General features: G+C 38.1%; 1 protein-coding gene across 1 annotated transcript in view; it reads left to right on the top strand.

Annotated features, from left to right (window-relative positions):
• The window catches only part of LOC128472748 (glutamate receptor ionotropic, kainate 3), a 206578-nt gene that overhangs the window by 122272 nt on the left and 64648 nt on the right, over nt 1–19658 (top strand). The window contains exons 6-9 of the mRNA XM_053454688.1: nt 1303–1476; nt 3140–3283; nt 11198–11305; nt 17735–17848. Of these exons, the coding sequence (XP_053310663.1) occupies nt 1303–1476; nt 3140–3283; nt 11198–11305; nt 17735–17848 (540 nt within the window). The remainder of the gene's footprint in view (nt 1–1302; nt 1477–3139; nt 3284–11197; nt 11306–17734; nt 17849–19658) is intronic.

Genomic DNA, 19658 nt, shown 5'->3' on the forward strand with positions numbered 1-19658 from the left:
CATGAAAATGCACATGTCGTAATAGAAATGACTGCACATTACAACTAAATGGTAACATCTGTCACGGTGGAAAGGTAGTTAAATATCATTTCGAAAGGTAGTGAAAAACTGGGTGGTTGCAAGACTATCAAGCATGGAAGGTGTTAACGGTTTCCTGTCCCTCACCAAGTCACTGGGTTTCCTGAAACAGCAGATCTTTGTGTGATTAAACACAATAGCCAGACATCCATCTCAGCCAAAGGATACATTAAGATGTGTCTCCGCTGCACCCGTCAACATTCTGTCTGGCATCCTTGCATAGCTGGTTATCTGCCAGGCGAGATATGCATTGCCTGATAACTCTCTGGGTTTAATTGCCTTAAAGATACAGTGTGTCCTATAAGTGAACCAAACAGCAAATTTACAGTAAATGTCCATCACTGCTGAAAGGCTACTAATGGTCATAAAGCATTTTTAAGTTGACCTGTCACCAAATGCATTCCATTAATTTGAAGAGCATGAGAAGCCATCGTTATATTGTATGAAAATATTAATAAGGTTCATAAAGGAAAAATAAATCAGAAAGGTGGTGAGTTGTTTTGTATCAGTTAGAAAAGCATACTAATGGCAGCGCTAAAATCATTTTTCACATCTCACAACATCTCTGTGTTGGCAGGGGCAACATTTTCCTTTTCAACTTTAAGTTTTCACAAAACTGCTAATTGTATCCATTGAACTTGCATTAACAATTTGGATGGATGTAAACCAGAGATAATAATAAAATAACATGGTGTATGTGAGGATAGTGACCATACATTGTCCTGCTTACTGAAACCAGATATGATGAACAGGAGAGGCGGTTTTCTACACAGCATCTTCATTCCTCCATTTACCACAATGGTATAGAAAGAAACCATTATACTTAATTGATCACAACATGCAGACAGAAATATCTGACTTCAATACTTATTTTCAGTGTGGTCACCTCAAGATTACTTTCAAGGATAACCTGTGACCCATGAGATTTACCGGCTGGCATGCATCAAACATTTGTGTGCATGGGACATTAGTGAGCGAGGAGAGAATGAGTGGGAAATCCTGAAACAAAGAATACAGGCAGGAATAGGCAAGGCTCCCACTTTGCTTTACACAGCACCACTGAGAAAATTATGCTTTAGAAATGTGCCTACTTTGGTTTTAATTGCACTGTTAAACCATATGAGAGCCTGCCTTGTTTAAGAGACTTATCCTTGTACTCCTGCAAATTAATACATGGGTAACCTATTTTAATTAGATATTCAGACATATCCTTTTCTTTCAAAGGACCTATATGCATTGGATCTGGACCCATATCGTTACTCTGGAGTGAACCTGACTGGTTTCCGCATTTTAAATGTGGATAATCCTTATGTGGGCGCCATTGTGGACAAGTGGTCAATGGAGAGGCTGCAAGCAGCTCCCAAACCAGAGACTGGACTCCTAGATGGAGTAATGACGGTACGTGAAAAAACAAGGGTACATATAATGGTCATTTATTCATTTCTGTTTTTGTATGAATACAGAACTCTACTGACCACTTAAGTGGTCAATAGCGTTAAAGCAAGAAAACGGCTTCTCCTAATATGTTGATTGTAGCCTTTCTTTAATGCCTCTCTTATTCATTATATTCTTCCGTGCTCCATCAAGCCTCTTTTCCTGTAGATGGTATATCCCTTTACCTTTCTCTTTTCTTTCTGTTGTGGCAATGGTAAACCCTCTACACAGAGTGGGCTAATCCCCTCTCATCACAGTTTATTTAGATCCCAGATGCCACTAGCCCTGAGGGCTGTTCATCATCTGCTCTGTGTGACACAACACACACAGAGGATGATACACTGGCAGCTTCAGAGGTTCCAGGTCATTGGGCCAGTGTGCTGAGGCAATGCTAGAGCTGTTTCAAAAATAACACTCTCTTAGATACGAATGAACCCCCTCATTTCATTAATAAAGGGAGCACCAGATGGAAACACTGTGTGGTCCTGGGACATGAATATCTACTGTAGCTCTAAATCAGGAATCATATAAAGCGCTACATGAGATTAACCATATATACTTAATTTTAAGAATTGGCTAGATTGATTTTATACACTTCTTTTCATTTTGTACAAATACTGTTTAAAATGAAAACATAAATAAGGAAACTGTTTTATACTTAAACTAAAAGTCAGATTTTTTTAATTATTATTATTATTTTGGTGATGTTACATTGACTGTGGCGGTGCTACATAGCCCTAATCCTAAAAATGATGGATCCAGGAAAACTAGAGTTATTTCCTTTTATTTATTAAGCGCCAACAAATTATGCAACGCTGTACAATTTAATCTGGGCAGTTAACACATACATAACAAATATACATTAATACATACAGACACATCAGGAGTTGAGAGCCCTGCTTGTCATCTAGCCTTATGGTACTATTCTACATAGATCCTGACAGGAAAGGTGGGCACAACAGTCCAGCTGTTGTGGAGCTCGCTATGGTGTCTGTTCACTATAGCTTGAGTTTAATCATTCTGGGGTGTGAATAAACTCTGCAAAGCAAAACTGTGCAAGTCAGACCAAAATATACAACTTACATACTCAGGACATAGAAGACCATCTCAGCTCAATTTTCATTATTGAATTAACAACACAATATAAGAAAAAGAAAATAAAATAAAAACATGTGTACTCCCAATTATCCAGAGGTACCTGATGAGTGGTTTCTTCTCCCCATCCTGGGTATGGGAGGGTTATGGTTTTAATCTTCCAAGGGAAATAGCCTTGGGCCTCTCGGTCCCTTAGTGTAAATCTATATTAAACAAGGAGCAGACCACTTGAGGAATAAATAAAAAAAATGAGAATCAAAAAGCATCAATCTGGGTGTGAAGGGAAAACAAGAAGAATGGCAGCAACAGAAAAGAATGGCAGCAAAGGAAGGAAATCTTTCTGAATGGCCTGCTTGGAACAAGCCAACTTTTGTACCATTCTTTTATGCTTAGTTATTACAATAATGTATGCTTTGGTTGACTTAGATGCGTTTTGTTCCAGGTTACATTGTTCATCATTTTGTTTTATTTTATGTATAACTTATGGATCTGGCATTCTGCTCAGCCCCAATGCCTTTCCCCTTTATTTTAGACAGATGCTGCTCTGACATACGACGCTGTCCATATTGTGTCTGTTTGCTACCAGCGTGCTCCACAGATGACAGTCAACTCTCTACAATGTCACAGACATAAAGCGTGGAGATTTGGAAGCCGCTTTATGAACTTCATCAAAGATGTAAGCGTGATTTTAGAACTAATTTTAAACTAATAACTTGAATGGGGAGACAAGTCTTATCATGTCCTCGGTCCTTATTTTTCATCAATAATGTAGCACAAGTGCCATAAAAAGAGTCCTTGAAGGCCATCATTCTTTGTAGCCTGTCAGGTAACTTGCCAAGTATTATCTATACAATTGAGATAAAGGCTACATTGAATGGATTGTATAAATATCTCTTATATAAGTTTCCTTGTTCCTTGAGACAAAAAATGTGCAATTGTACTTGTAACGTGTACTTTGTTAATTATAGTTTCAAATAGTAACAGCAATTAAGGAACAGGGTACAAAATCAGAATTCCAATAAATGTACATTACATCAAATGGAGCTTGTAGAAGAGCCACATGGCTCTGCTTCATTCGCCATACATTTGCTAGTGGATTATCAGAACTTGGTGGTCTATGTCTTTCTGTCTCTCTCATTGGTCTACAACAGCAATGTCTGAGCCTAGCAAGATATGGCACATTTTTCTGCATACAAAAGTTCAGGGAAAAAAATAGATCTATTCGACTAGGATGAATGCCTACAGTAGCAGTTGAAAAACGTAACTGTTTTGCCATGGATTTTGCTCCTGTCCACAGTGAATATCATGTATTCCTTGTTACATAATGTAAAAATAAGGAATAAAGAGCCATGGAGTGGCAGCTCAAACGGAGGTGACTTGGTAAACTTTAGAAAATTAAAAGCGTGTCATGAATCGTAGACTACACCATCCATGGTAGTTTGAACCCATAGGCGGTGTTTACACTGAATCTACATCAATACTGGTATTAGTTTTTGCCAAATACAATATTTTTACTCACAAAAAATCCATTTAAGGCTGTCCCTGTTTGTATAACAAACTCAGTTATAACCTATGCTTCCTGTTCTGCTCAGGAAGGAATATATTTCAAATATATACCCTGTCATTGTCCCAGAAGGACATCTGTGCTGTAAAGTGCTTGCAGTAAAAAGAACATTTCAATCAAAAATGAATGCAGCTTTGGATCATGCAAACATCAAACCTGCTGAAGTCAATCATGCACATGAATGGGCAAGGAATCTTTTTAGCAATGCTGTGAATTTCAGTAACTGATTATAAAGGGAATGGATCTTCCTCAAAGTGAACCTGTCATCAGAAATAGCTTGGATTCATTTTAAAAAGCACAGTATTGGACTTAAGACCTTGGGATATTATTTTTTGAAGTGTTCTTTCTATAAATTTACTTACCTCCAAGAGATGACCTTCTACAGGACATCATTTGCATAACTAGGAACTCTCTGGCATAGGTATGGCAACAAATTACACAGACTTCAGGACAGCCTATTGATCATCATGTTTGGGGAACTGTGTTTAGCGTCACCCACTCCTGTTTCTTCTTCACCTAGGCTAGCTTTCAGTACTTTCAGTGTCCCGGGACATGTCCAGGATAATCAGCAGTTTCAGGTCAGGTGAAGAAATGAAAAAAAAGAACACACGAGGAATAGGAGAGAGGCTGTCCCTGTGGCTCTGCTGTTTTGTGGATGTACTCTGAAAGACCATAGTAATGGAGACGGATTGGCGGAGAAAGAGGAGCATTTCTTTCTCCGTGAGTCTGCCTGCATTATTCTGGCCTCACTGAGTACTTTTGCAAAAGAGCCAAGCAACATGGACAGCCCCTCTCCCATTCCTCCAATCAGGGGAGATCTGGTCTGGAAACTCCACCACTTTGGGGTAGTGCTCTGGAAGGCCTGGTTCACGGAGCTGATAATGGGGAGAAGCAGACAAAGGAAGAAGACAGAAGAACACGTATATATAACAAGTACAAATAACAATATAAAGCTGAAAGAAAAAAAAACCCTACTCATGCTGGTTCACTGTATCAACTTGTTCACATATAATGAAGTGTGAATCAGGTGCCAGCTCAGTCAGTCTCGGTACTCCAGCATATGAATCAAGAGCAGGTGCACATAATGGACTTCCAACTCTCCCAAACAATCCATAAGAATATAGGCACAGCAAATAGCACGCATACCAGGGATGTATGGTAGTGTTGGTGGGAATTTGTTAATAAAATCTGCACCATGATAGCTGTGCAACTATGTATGGACCCATATGGAAAGGAAAATAATATAATTTAGGGGTGATAATACATCCAAACCCAGGGACATATGGTCAATTTTTATTTGTGGTAAGCATATATAGCTAAAAAGGTGGGAGCACAAACCAAGCAGAAATTTGAGAACTCGAAATAGCTTGTGGAGGTAAAGTTCATACCAGGCCAAGTCTGTCTGTGCAAACGTCAGCTGTGATGACGTCTGTTAGAGAAGAAATTCATGTGATTTCTTCGGCAAACCGTTAATTGCATTCTCTAGTAAGTTAAGAAAATGAGCCTTAGCTGATCTGTAATTTTTTTTATTTCCTATTTTACATAAAAACATCACAGAGGCTTTTAAGATCCATTTTCTGTTTCTATGATCAGGACATAACAATTAAGTCTACCAAGTAAAAGTTATGAAGCGATCAGAATTATTTCTAGGAAGTGATTGGCTATTTAGCAGTGATATGAATCTCTCCTAGCTGCATTTTTTTGCAAAAGTGTTATTTTTATCAGACACCTTCAAGACATCTGCACATACGTATGCAAATTTCCAATTGAAAAGTTATTATTAGACTTATGTATTTAGATTCATATAAACTTTTTACCTACTGTGTGCATTCGTGCAATTCTGTTAAAACAGGTGTCAGGTATGGTGAGGTACCTGTAGTTTGTATGAAGGAGCAGCCCAATATGCAGGGGTGAAGAGACAGTCCGTGGCAAACGGGGAAAGGCAAAGTCAATAGGCAATTCGGGGTCAGTAGGCAAACAACGTTCCAAAAGCAAGGTCAATAGGCAATCCGAGGTCAGTAAACAGGCAGGAGAGAGGGACAGGAGCAAAAGAGCTGGAGACACACTGTAGCATACAGAGTGTCTCAGAATATCTGAGCGCCGACAAGAAGGAGCTCAGGACTTTTAGGACGTTTTTATGACGTCGCGCCTGTAGATCCACCCACCATACTTCCTTCCCCCAGTCTATCGAGGGAGACGGCACTGGAAGCGAGGGGTAAATAACTGGATGACAGAGGCTGCGATGAACACTGTCACACAAAGGATTGACACCCACGCCACCCCCATCACGAGAGAGGAATGGGAACAGGCTGTGGCTGTACGGTATGCGCCTGACACAAGGACGGATGCCCAATGAAATAAACAAAAAATGAATGTTAAACTTCTAAATATTTAATATAAGTTCATTAATTTGTCCGTTTTGGCAAACTGTACCAGGCGGACCACAGCAGGAGACTGTGCACACACGTTGTGAAATCATATGTTGGTAGGAGAGGTCTCCGGAGAGAGAGCTCAAGCACAGTTGGGTTATGCAGCAGGAAAATGATCCGAAGCACCCAAGCAAGTATGCCTTTGAATGACTCAAGATAAACAAAATTAAGGTTTTGGAGTGGCCTGGCCAAGTCTTGACATGAATCTGATTGAGATTTGGGGAGAAAAGAAGCTCTTCTGCACCTCTCTTTCTCTGTGAATCTGTTTGTAATATTCTGGATTCTTACAGTGGAGTCGATGGAAAGACTCTTCCCTATCATCCAATCGGAGGAGCGAGTGTACCCGGAATGTCTGCCCTTTTGTGACACGGAGTAATGTGTTATTGTTCATCTGAGGTTGTATTTATCTGCTAAAATGGTTGTTATTATGTTCTGATATGTAAAACCATAGAATTCAAAGAGGGTGTACTTTGTTCGCATGACTGTATATAAATATTAACATAATTTCAGAAGTTATAAGAATCTATGTAAAGACATTTTTATATCTAATGCTGCTACATTTGCATTCAATGAACTACTACAGCAATAGTGTCCTCTAGGGGACAATATTGCAAGGCTAAATAGTAAATTACATCTCTGGCAAACACTGTTTTAGGCAACAAACATTTTCCTGATATTAACATTTAACAGGACTCGAGTAATACATGTTACTGATGATCAGAAATGAATATTACATTGGTCGAGGATACTTTATTATATGCTGCTGTATTGATATCACAGGATAGTAATACTGTAAATTGTAATTATTGTTTTATTTGAAGCAATAGCCTTTTGTATTATGCTCCCAATGTCCTGTTGTATAAGCCCAACTCTGAATGATGGTTTGAGATTTGATGTATAGTCAAGAACAATCTGCCCCTTCTAAGTAAAAAAATACTATTTTAGCCTATTACAGCATGTGATAGAGTCATGCATTATGTGATTTTATTGAATCCTTCCCCTCGCATTTTAACGTTATGTCAGTGCCTGTTTCTTTTTTCCAACAATAAAGGATTGAGAAACGTTTGAAAGATTTAATGCAGAAGGCTAGATGAATACAATAATCCAAGTAAAAAAAAACCCAGGTATAACATAAATACCAAGTATTAGTATTATCATCAGATGAAGCCAATATTATTGATAAGCACAGCTACAATTTCCTGCAACATGGAGCAGTCATTGTTACAAATCCCAAGCTAGCTAGTGTTTTCAATATGTATGCCTTGTGCATTCAGATTTCTCCTTAAATGAGGCCAGGCTCCTCACGAATGGGACAAAAACGAAGGAAAGAGCTCTGAATTTTCATCTGAAGAATTCTATTCTATCTTCAATCATTCATCTACTATCTTCTTTGTTCATTTGCATCTTTGCGGGCATAGCCCGGCAGCAACTTCTGTCAAAATGGCAGCACTGTGGAAACGTCCTCCCCAGTACTCCAATCAGGGAAGAGCAAGTCAAGAGCGATGACAACACTGTCAGTGCTGCCATATTGACCTCAGTTCACGGCGATTGTGGTGATGTCATCTCCCCTGGGCGGATGATCGGGGAGATGACGTCACAACAAGTGCCGCCATATTCAACTGAGGGCAACCAGTAATGTCATTGCTCCAATCCTGCAATCGGAGAAGAGAATGTCATCATTTTACTCTCAGCATAGACTTCACCACTCGTGAAATTTTACTATTGTAGTCTATAAGAGAAACGTTAATCTATTATTATTAATTTAATAACAATAAGGAATGACCCTTTATTCTTTTTTTAAATAAAACCAATGGTATATGAAGTCATATTCTGGCACTTCATGTATTAAAGGAGCAGCCTCCATAATGTAAAGCGACTGGTCAAAGATCTCCCTTGTAGCCGACTGCCTCCTCTCTGGACCTGCTGCCCTAGGCCTTTGAAATATTTTGCTCATTGCATCTGTATTGCCTTGAGAATAGGGCCATCTATAAATCATTCTCAAGCTTATTACAGTGCAATGTGTCACAATTCAGTGACATCTCACCGACAGTACAGAAGAGGATAGTTTGCATTTGCCAAAAAAGGCTTCCTGGCACTCTTGCTTGCCAATCTTAGCTCCCTTGGCACACTGCCTGAAGTATTTTTCCCCTGGCATCCTGCCCTTCTAATTTGTTTACAACATCATAATTGTCTGTGTGCTGGCAGAAGTAGCCATTTTTGAAATCAGGAACAAATGGTGCAAGTTACTCTTTTCATGGAATTCCATGCTCAAGACATTGATTGAGGGAAGATGAATAGATTGATAGGGTCCATCAATCCAGTAGGGATAATACCAGCAACATATAATCTTCATCTGTAGCATGGAGGATAAATAAGGAAATTAGGTCAAATGTTCTGCTCATACCTGCCTTTTAATGATAGCTGGTACCAACATCAGTTGCTGGATTCCACATTTTTAACTCTAGTGCACCAAGAACCATGCTGATGTGAGACGAATGAGAGAATGATTTTTGAATTTATTGTTTATTTACTACATTAGGTTTGTATATTACATTGATAAGATCAACTTACCCTTTCTTGCAGAAGAAGGTGGGCCCTTCATACAACATAGTTTTATCTCACCTGCAGCTCGTAGGTTAATGAACTCAGTTTCTCAGAAGGAGAGACCTAATAAACATACCGTTGTTATAGGACAAATTAGCTCATTAAACTTCGAATTGACATTGGTACACTATGATGTTAAGTAGACATTAACCATTAAACCTATCATTATTACTGACAGATGTTCACCATCATTAATACATTTGATCCCAACTGGGACATATGTCACTGCCATTAATATACTTTAGTCAATTACTGTATAATCTTTGTTCTAAAAAATATTCTGCCTATTAACATTCAATCAGCTGGTTCCAGCTTTAATGACTAAATCCAGTTTGAAAGTATAAAAATATAATTGTATATTTTTTTATATTCAATAGAGTGTGGGTTTGTTGGGAGAGTGTATGTTAGATGCATGATCTTGAAGGTGAAAGTTGAGATCTTAAAAAATCTTCATCAATCAACTTTAGCATTAATTTTGGCACCAAAATGTCACCATGTAGGCTTTTTTTCTTGAAAGTAATCACCTTCCTCTTGACATTTTGCTAATTATGTTAATGAAAACAATCTCTTCTATAGGTAAAAGGTAACAACTTAGCTATTACAATTATGGACCAATCCAACGTAAACATAGCTGAATATTTAACTTGAAAGGTTAAGATCACACAGTTTTAAGAATCTTCATTATTGCTTGGGTTTAGGTTTAACGCCTCTGTTGAAACATGGATTTGAAACGTCCAGGTTATCCTAAAGTTGGCTAGTTTGTCAGGCTGGCGTGACCCTGCTGATTATCAGCACTTATCGCTGGCCAGCAGCACTTCAAGAATTTCTGATGACCCCTGAGGATTACTGTGGGAGCAAATTGTAGTAAGGGTAGTACAGCTGGAGGTCTGTGCAGGAGATGCCGGCAAGTTCTTTTTTTTTTCTGTAGCACACATTGAAATCCGTACATAAGTTAAGAAAAAGCTTAGGCTCCAGTATTATTTATATTACATTTTATGTACAGAGTGTCTGCACATCCCAAAATTAAATGTTCTCACAATCATTAATTGATCATTGAAGATGGAGTTTAATATTACTGTATACATTTCAGGGGTATAAGACCGCAGGAAACATGAAAATATTTAGGTATTCACCAATTCTAAATCTGGGTATCCTTAACTCACCCTTTGAGGCCAACAAAGATAGTCCCATAAGTGAAAGGTTTCCTAGGACAACTGAAGTAAGATCCAAAGGCATTGAACTGCTTTGAGCTCTTGTTGCCTTAGTTGGTAAATGAGATTCAAAGTAAATTAATACAGCCATCTGAATATGATTTGTAGGTTGAATAAACGTAAAAAAACAAAAAAATGCTATAGCTATGCTAATCCAAACTATATGTTCTGTCTATTATTTTGGTTTAAATTCAGTTAGTACCGTTAGTACATGTAGTGGGGCTTAAGTGGTGACGTTTTGAAATCCCATACAGGGCTTCAATACCTTTGTATGTAATATGTATTAAATAGTTAAAACTAGGTGACTTGTTATGGTGTTCACAGCATTAAAGAGAAAAGTCGGTGTCCAAGGAACGTAAACCTGTTTAAAATTGTGACCCTATGCTCTTATTTTTGTGATTTTTCACTAGAACATTGATTGAGTTATTTTAATTCAAATAGTTAATTTACCGTATGCTTATTGCTCTCTGAAGCAAACAAAACCCCAGTAATCTGCACAGTATTAAAAAAGCATTCCCTATCTTTAAAAAAATGAAGATAGATGGGTCACATATCTCTGAATACAGGTAACACAGTAGACAGTTATAGAATGTACCAGCTAAAATCATGAAACAAGCGATGATGAGGTGATTATTAATTAACCGTGGTCTTTGGGGATCTGTATGAGGAAAGGAAAAAACCCAGAGTGCAAAAATGAATTCAAATGAAGCATTGTACTGATGCACCGAGTGATGATTTATGAGTCTTGTTAATTGTCATAAATGCCCTACTTTTATCTACAGGCCCAGTGGGAAGGCCTGACCGGACGAATCGTTTTCAATAAAACCAGCGGGCTCCGAACAGATTTTGATCTGGATATCATCAGCTTGAGGGAAGACGGTCTGGAAAAGGTATTGCTACACCTTCACTCCAAAACCTTTAAGGTTGATTTTACCTGTTGTCGAAAAATTTAAAATGTGCACCTCCACAATTTGTTTTAGTTTTCCCAGTCACAAAAAGAAGCTTTTTAATTTTTTCCCAAAAAAATCAAGAACTGTAGTTCTGCTGTGTATTCTGGGTTGCTGCTGAGTTGTTGGTCTCTGAGGGAGAGAATGTGGTTCTCCGCAATTTTTAATGGGTCACTAGTAGACCGGCCCACCATGGATGTACATAAAGAACAAAAAGTGAGGAATTGCTTTGTTTTCATAAGGTACTATGTATAAATATATATATTACTCCAAAGGAATAGTGACATTATTAGGGGAGATTCAATTTTTAGAGACATTTTGTGAATTTGAGTTCCTATATGTTTGTTGCATTTGTTTACAAGTTGAATGGACATAATATGAATATATAATTAGGATGCCAAATAGATCAACAAGAGTAACTAGGTCACAGTGTTCACATACTATTTCATACTATATTATTGCTATGTTATTACTTTCCTCTACTTTGTGGTTATTTCTGATCAATCTTTATGTAGGTAGTGCTGGGGCAGACATAGGGCAGTACGTAACCAGACTGTGGTTTTTACACCTTACTTCTAATGTAAGATCTTTTTGTTTACCGAACAGTTAAAGAAAAAGGTTTCTTTAAGAAATGTAACTGTGAAAACTCTTATAGGTAAACATTATTCCTAGTACTGAATGCCTAAACCCTTCCAAGATTTTTTATTTTTAATGTCTCCTCATGTAGAATTTTTTCCTGGAAGGCTAAATTGTCATGTGAAGCAAGATAACTCACTGATTGCTACTATAGAGACTGGAAAAGCTTCTTAAAACTCTGTGTTGTTTTCATGTGATTAAACTTTATTAGAAATAATTTAATAACTTTTATAGACCAGATTTTGTTTATGCAACAATAAAGATGTGCAAGTTGAACAAAACCTTTAATTCCTTTAATTAATTTACATGGTATCTTAAAATACTAATGTATGTTAATCCCCTGAAACTTTCATGATGTTCTAAACCTATACTACCAGCAGTCAGTCGGAACCAGTAAACAACCACATGTGTTTGGCTAAACACAGTGATCTCTGTCATTGGCTCACCACAGCGATGGCATGGTGTGACAAGACAACCTGTACGCCTCCCGAATGCTCCTGCTGCTCTGGGGAGATGAGGCAGCTGTGCAATCTCCCAGGCCTTCACTCAGCTACTGGGGAATGACGCCATCTGCATCACCTCCCTGGTGTTCCTGGTGCCGCCAGGGAGATGAGCCGGCTGTGCCACTTCGATGTACTACCGAAGTACAGATCCTCCTGGAAAGCATCAAATACCATATTTGCTCGATTATAAGACGAGGTTTTTTTTCAGAGCAAATGCTCTGAAAATACCCCTCGTCTTATAATCGGGGTCATCTTATAATCAGACCTCAAATAGGTCTGACTATGAGACGACTAAGATCCAGATCCCCCGCAGCTGCAGGGGACCTGGATCCTCCTGTCCCCCCCCCCCCACCCCACTTACCGGTGCTTCTGAGTCCCCGGTGTGTAGCCGGGGCAGCATGTAGATGTCTGCGCGATTCGCGTAGACAACTTACTCTGCAGCCGGAAGGAGGTGTGGCTAGTAGCGGGGGTTGTCTGCGTCCATCGCGCAGACCTTCCCCGGCTGTCAGAGATCAGAGTTCCCAGCACCGGTGCGGGGAATTCTCTCTGACAGTCGGGGAAGGTCTGCGCGATGGACGCAGACAACCCCCGCTGCTAGCCAGAGTGGCATATAGGGGTATAAGGCATTTCTGGAGGCAGAGTGGCACATAGGGGGTCAAAAGGCATATCATGGGGCACAGTGGCATATAGGGTTAAAAGGCATATCATGGGGCGCAGTGGCATTTAGAGGGTTAAAAGGCATATCATGGGGCACAGTGGCATATAGGGGGTATAAGGCATTTCTGGGGCAGATGTACGTTATGTGGGGGGGCAGGTTGGAAAATAGAAGGAAATAAAACCAAAATATTTTTCTCAATCATAGCTTTTATTAAACAAATAGTTTATATGAATTAACATTTACTGGTAAAACTTTTTTCCTATAGGGTCGTCTTATATTCAGGCTTTTTCTTTTTTTCCTAAATTAATATTCAGTTTTGGGGGTCGTCTTATAATCACGGTCGTTTTATAATCGAGCAAATACGGTAATAATCCCAGCCTAATCCCAGCATAATATTCAATGATGTTTATTGTAACAAAAATGCAATTTAATTATACTTGAAAAGCAAGCAGATTAAGCAATAGCCTCTGTTATCTGTAGACTTTATAGGGTTTATAATAAAGAAGAAAAGTCCAGGTTGTGAGCCCAAAGTAAAATTATAATACCGGAGGTTAGCTGGAGGGGGGGTCCTGGTAGCTGTCTCTCAGAAGGGCTGTAGTGCAAGTGACTTGGAGAGCAGCTATGAGGCTGGACAAACAGAGCAGTCGGCTGGAGATCCAATGGAGTAGGTAAGTAGCAAAAGTCTCTTCAAGCTGAAGGGGTGAACGGCGTTATAAGGATCCAAATCAGTAGGCAAACAGATATACTTGAGTAAACGTGAAGCGGTCTGATAAAGGGGAATCCTTTAGTAAGGTGCAGCAGAAATGGAGAATAAACTGGGATAAAGTTCAGAGGTATGTATACGGGGAATCCGTCAGTGCTGTGCAATGAGAGGTAGGCAAAAGGAGAATCCTTAAAGTAATTCAGAAACAGAGGAGTAGGTGCAGGGAACTTCGTTCAGGTAAAGGAGATGTTTAAGCAGATGAATCCTTAGTAAATACAGCTCCGGTCTTAGCGGTGGGGCCCTTCCTTGGATCACCTGTAGAGGTTTAAATAGGGAGTGACCACATTAGGTAATGAGTAATTAAAGAAACAGTCCCTATAATGCACAAACCATGACAGAAACTCAATCTTGCAGGGTCATGCAACATTGATGGGATCTGCCCCCTTTGTGGCTTTACCTTTTTGTGGCTTTACCCCTTTGTGACTTTACCCTTTTGGGGTTCTGCCCTTGCTGACCCGCAACTATGACCCATATTTTTTTGAGTTAATTGGCAACCATATTTTTGGATTTAATAATGGAATATGAGAATTGCTCTGATTCAGCTAGTGTTTAAATTTCCTGCCAAAACATTAAGGGAGAGGTTTGGATGATATTTCAGGTAGTGTAGCAAGTTCTAAACTTGAATAAAGCTGACAGGAGCTGTTTACTTTCTTGGCAAATAGACTTAAAATAAACTTTATAGAGCGGAGTATAAGATATTGGAACTTGTAACAAAAGTGTAGGGTACTCCGTACTCGAGTAATGCAGAACTACAGAAGAATCCTGAGGAATGTCAATTATTGTTATATTATGCAAACTGACTTGAATAAAAACATTTACCTCACAGTAGCTTGGACACATTTTGTGTTTCTATTATTTGTTTCACTGGATTCAAGATTTAGAAGTGACAAAAACTTTGCATTTCTTCTCATCTTCCCTCCCTCCAACGCTAAGATCCCCCCCCCATCAGTTTCCCTTAACTTTTAATGGTGCTATCATCTCCCCGTCTCCTCATGCCCGCTGTCTTGGTGTCACTCTTGACTCTGACCTTTCGTTCACCCCCCCCACACACATTCAGTCTGTCTCTAAAAACCTGCCGTCTCCATCTTAAAAACATTGCTCGCATCTGTCCCTTCCTAACACAGCATGCCACTAAGGCTCTTGTCCATGCCCTTATTATCTCCTGCCTTGATTATTGTAATTCTGTCTTAGCTTGTCTCCCTCTTAACCGTCTCACCCCTCTACAATCCACCATGAATACTGCTGCCAGACTTATCTTCCTCTCCCTTCGGTTCACTAACACCTCTCCCCTCTGTTAGTCTCCTCACTGGCTGCCTGTGCGCTTCAGGATTCATTTCAAAATCCTGACTCTTACTTTTAAAGCCCTTCACATCAGTTCACTTACCTACATTTCCTCACTCATCTCTCAATACACCGGTCTCTCTGCTCATCCAATGATCTCCTTCTATCCTTTCCTTTGATTTCTTGCTCTCATTCACGCTTACAAGATTTCTCTAGGGCTGCCCCTATCCTCTGGAATTCCCTCCCCCAGCCTATCCGGCTTTCCCCCTGCCTTTATTCCTTAAAAAAAACCACTCAAGACCAACTTCTTTAAGGACGCTTACAACATTTCACATTAACGCCCTTCCATATTCCTTTAGTCCCCAGTCCCTCTTCTGCAATAATTTCACTAGTGTGGCTTGTCCATTCCTAACAATGGCACTTTTACTTTTTACCTATTGTGTAATACACCCTAAATGCCTCTAGATTGTAAGATCGTTTGAGCAGGGTCCTCATCATTGTCTCTGTAAGTCAAATTGTACAGTGCTACGGCATTTGATGGTGCTATACAAAATAATAAATAATAGTAAAAATAATAAAAATAGAGCTGTATATTCCCAAAAATCCTGGCATGGAAAAAGTTAAAATACTAGCATTTAAAATACCCACAAGGGGTTTAGTTTAATAAATGTATGGTTTGATGTGGTAAATTAAATTGGCTGGGTTCAAAGGTGTCCCAAATAGGACATGGGCACAGACGGACCAGATGTAAAATTTCAAAAATAAATGCACACCTTTTGCACCACAGAAAAACTGTAAAACCTATGCATGGGTGGTATCGCTGTACTCAGGAGATGTTGCTGAACACATATTGGGATGTTGTTTGGCAGTGACACATAGCAGCTGTAAATTACTTGAATTACAATGTGTGTTAAAAAACACAAAACAATACTACCAGAAACTTTGACAAAGGCTGGTAGTAGAATTAGTTCATGGAAAGAGATTATATCCCAGCATTTGAAATGTCCTGTGGAGTTTACAGGTTTATTCCAAAATATATGGTTTGATTGGGTAAATTGAATTAGCCTGGTTCAAAGATGTCCCGAAAAGGACATGGGAGCGGGATGACCAGATGTTAAATTATTTTATGTCCCAAATAGGACATGAGTAGAATGACCTGATTTAAAAAAAATATTTTGGGCGTAACAATATTCGACTTGTACTTATTGCTCTATAATTTGCAAAAAAAAACATAAAAACATTGGGTATTTCTAAACTCAGGACAAATATTAGAATATATTTAGCGGTTTTTATTAGCATTTGTAAAAGAGTAAACGATCTTTCAAAAAAGTCATAAAATGTGTTTTGTTTTTTAAAATTTTCCCCATATTTGAACAAAATGTTAAAAAGCTTTGATTGTGAAGGGTACAGAAAAATACCACGGTCCTTAAGAGGTTAAAATGCATTGTCCTTGTGAATGAAGCTTTTATAAATTATACAACAATGTAATTCATATAAAAAAAAATTTGCACTATTGTAAATAATTTCTATGATAATTGTATTTAGTTATTTAAATAGCACAATGAACCAATAAAATAAGGAATCAGCTAAATAATATTGTGCTGACTGATCATCATCCACCAAATCTGGTGGAAAAAAAACCCAATAGAGTGATGCTATTTGGCATTTTTTGGCCTCAGTACACCCCAAATTACATTCAATAGTGTCACCGCTAACAGGTTCTATGAAGTGATGCAATCTAATATTGGTGTTTGACACATATAGATAAAACTAGGTTTCTCAAGGACAACTGTATATATAGCTAAAATGAAATGTTCTCCTTTGTTTGCGTTAAATTAGCAAGGTGCCTTAAAATGGAACCTTTTCAGGCTCCTGGTGCTCTAAAATCATATTGAATCAAGCACTGAAAATCCTTAATTAGCCATTATGATTTTTACTTGATGTCCTGTTTTCTTATTTTTCTATGCCTTCCAGCTATGGAATCACATCTGGTTTTATGAAAGGCATATTCATGCTATTTCATGCAAATATTTGTTAATTTCCCATGCTTCCTCAGTGAAAATTTGAAAACCTACTGCCACCTCATATAGAAAGATTCTGCCTGCACTATTTTGCACATAGAAGTCTAGCAATGGAGATGTGAAAAAACTGTGAAGTTGTTAACAAAAATCTTAGGCTGAGTCACAGTTCTAAATGTGACGTAGAAACAAGGTGGCAACTCTCACACAAATATAAGAGGTAATTTTTATATTCATGCTTAAGTATGAAAAAAAAATAATAATACATTTTATTATTATGTTTCACATGACATAAAGGCACAGATAACAGATGTTTTATTTAAACAAAGTCCTAAAAAGGAAAAGATTGGTGTGTGCAGACCGGAAAACGATATAGCTACCATTTAGTGATGCAAATTTGTGTCCTCTTGTCAAGTGCCAGAATCCAGTTATATAAACTTGTAAGCAAAATAGTGAATAGGTTTAAGGTCGGTATCCTTCATATCTGATAATCTCTATTTTAACACTTTACAGGTGGGAACATGGAACCCCTCAGATGGACTGAACATCACAGATGTTCCTAAAGGAAGAGGACCAAACGTCAGTGAGTCCTTGACAAACCGCACGCTCATCGTCACAACGGTGTTGGTAAGGAAATATAGAAGAGTGAACATTCAACCAATTTTCATTTTCAGGTTAATTTTAGTTTTGAAAGAAACAAACCCAACATACATTCTTTTTGTGCCCTATGTCTTACGGGAATACTTTAACAGTGCCAGTGCACAAGTGAACACTCGGATGCCTGCATGTCCTGATAGCTGACACTCTTGCCTTCCATATTCCATGTTGTTTTTATATAAAAATGACAAATCTCATAATGTGTTTTTGCTTAACGTGCTAGGGAATAAAACTAATGTTTGTCTCAGCACCTCTGAGAATTTGTATATTATATCATAATTATGCTTTATATGTTTTTTACAGCATATCCAACTACTCTGTTGTGAAATAAAAACTGGTTTTAATTGCAGATATCTTGTCCTTATAGTGAATTACCCTGTCAGGTAGAAATTGTTCAATTGTGATACTGTGCGCTAAGATATCTGAACTTCTATACAAACCCGCTTTTAGGAAGGAAACAAGGCTTTCAGAATTTACGCAAATTTGAAATTAAGTCCACTATGCCAGAAAACAAACTTTTTTAGTTCAACTTTGCAATGTGAATACCTACCAAATTCATTTTTGATTAAAACTAAATGTTTTTCCCCTTATTTCCTCATTGAATGTATTTCCAGAGAAAGTCTGTTTTTTTTCTTAAATGGCAACTATGGATTTCACATGCTTTTGGCAAATTAAATTATGTTGTAATTTGGGTTGCTTCTGGGCATGTGCTCTATTTATAGGCTAACATTTTATCAGGTCAAAGATGCCCATTTGATTGAATGGAAATATTCATAATTCTAAAGGAGGGGGCTGTCCTGAATGAGATGGGTTTTAATCGTATGTAAAAGCCAGAGGACAAATTTGTAGATGGCCGATTTCCTATTTGAGTTTCCCTTTTTCTGTTGTTAATATTGAAGTTACTTGTTCAACAAGAAATCTATGACCTAACCCTCAGATACTGCTCTTAGATATACACGCAATAGCAATTGCACAGCCGTGAGAGGACTTTTGGCCAAGAAGTCAATTTAGAAAAATAGCTTTAAAATTTAATGTTTGAATGTTTTTTAATAATAATTATGGAAACCTTCTGTGAATGTGAAGTCAAAAAATATGATAACAAAATATATATTTAAATGTCCTTTGCTGTTAAAAAATGTACTCTTCTACATGAAAATTTATAGTAGCTTATACATTATAAAAGCTGTTCTCTTGCTAATTATGGCACACATTTACACGTTACTATAAATACCTTTATTTGACATGTCTGTACATGGAATTTTGCAGACACAGTATGTTCCAGTTTGTAACCTTCTCTGTGGTACAGCAACGTAACTCATCTGCTAGTTCTTTAAACTTTTTCATGACTGGTCTAAGTTTCTAGGCATCTACCTCAATGAAACTATGATAGATTAACATCTCTTCAACTTTACATACCTATTTGGCTTTAATTTCTACGTAAAAGCTGGTTAATGGTATGAGATGAGAGAAACACTGACAAGTACAAAAAAGCACTGGATGATGTTAGGTATAGAAGAAATAAGGTATACATTTATGTTTAGGTTTTCCTCATGGACTTCAGTTAGCTAGTCTCAAAATTGTAAGCTTGCGAGCAGGGCCCTCTCTACCTAATGTATCAGTTTGTCTTAGTCTGTCAATTCTCGTCTTGTCATACCCCTTTAATATCTGTATTGTATTAAGCCCTGTGTAAATTGCTGTTGCTATATAAATAAAAGATAATAATAATAGGAGAAAAAAAATCTATGATGCTATATAGGTGAAAGTGTCCATTTAAATGTGC

The sequence above is a fragment of the Spea bombifrons genome, chromosome 2 (genome assembly GCF_027358695.1).
Source record: "Spea bombifrons isolate aSpeBom1 chromosome 2, aSpeBom1.2.pri, whole genome shotgun sequence".
Classification (NCBI taxonomy): domain Eukaryota; kingdom Metazoa; phylum Chordata; class Amphibia; order Anura; family Pelobatidae; genus Spea; species Spea bombifrons.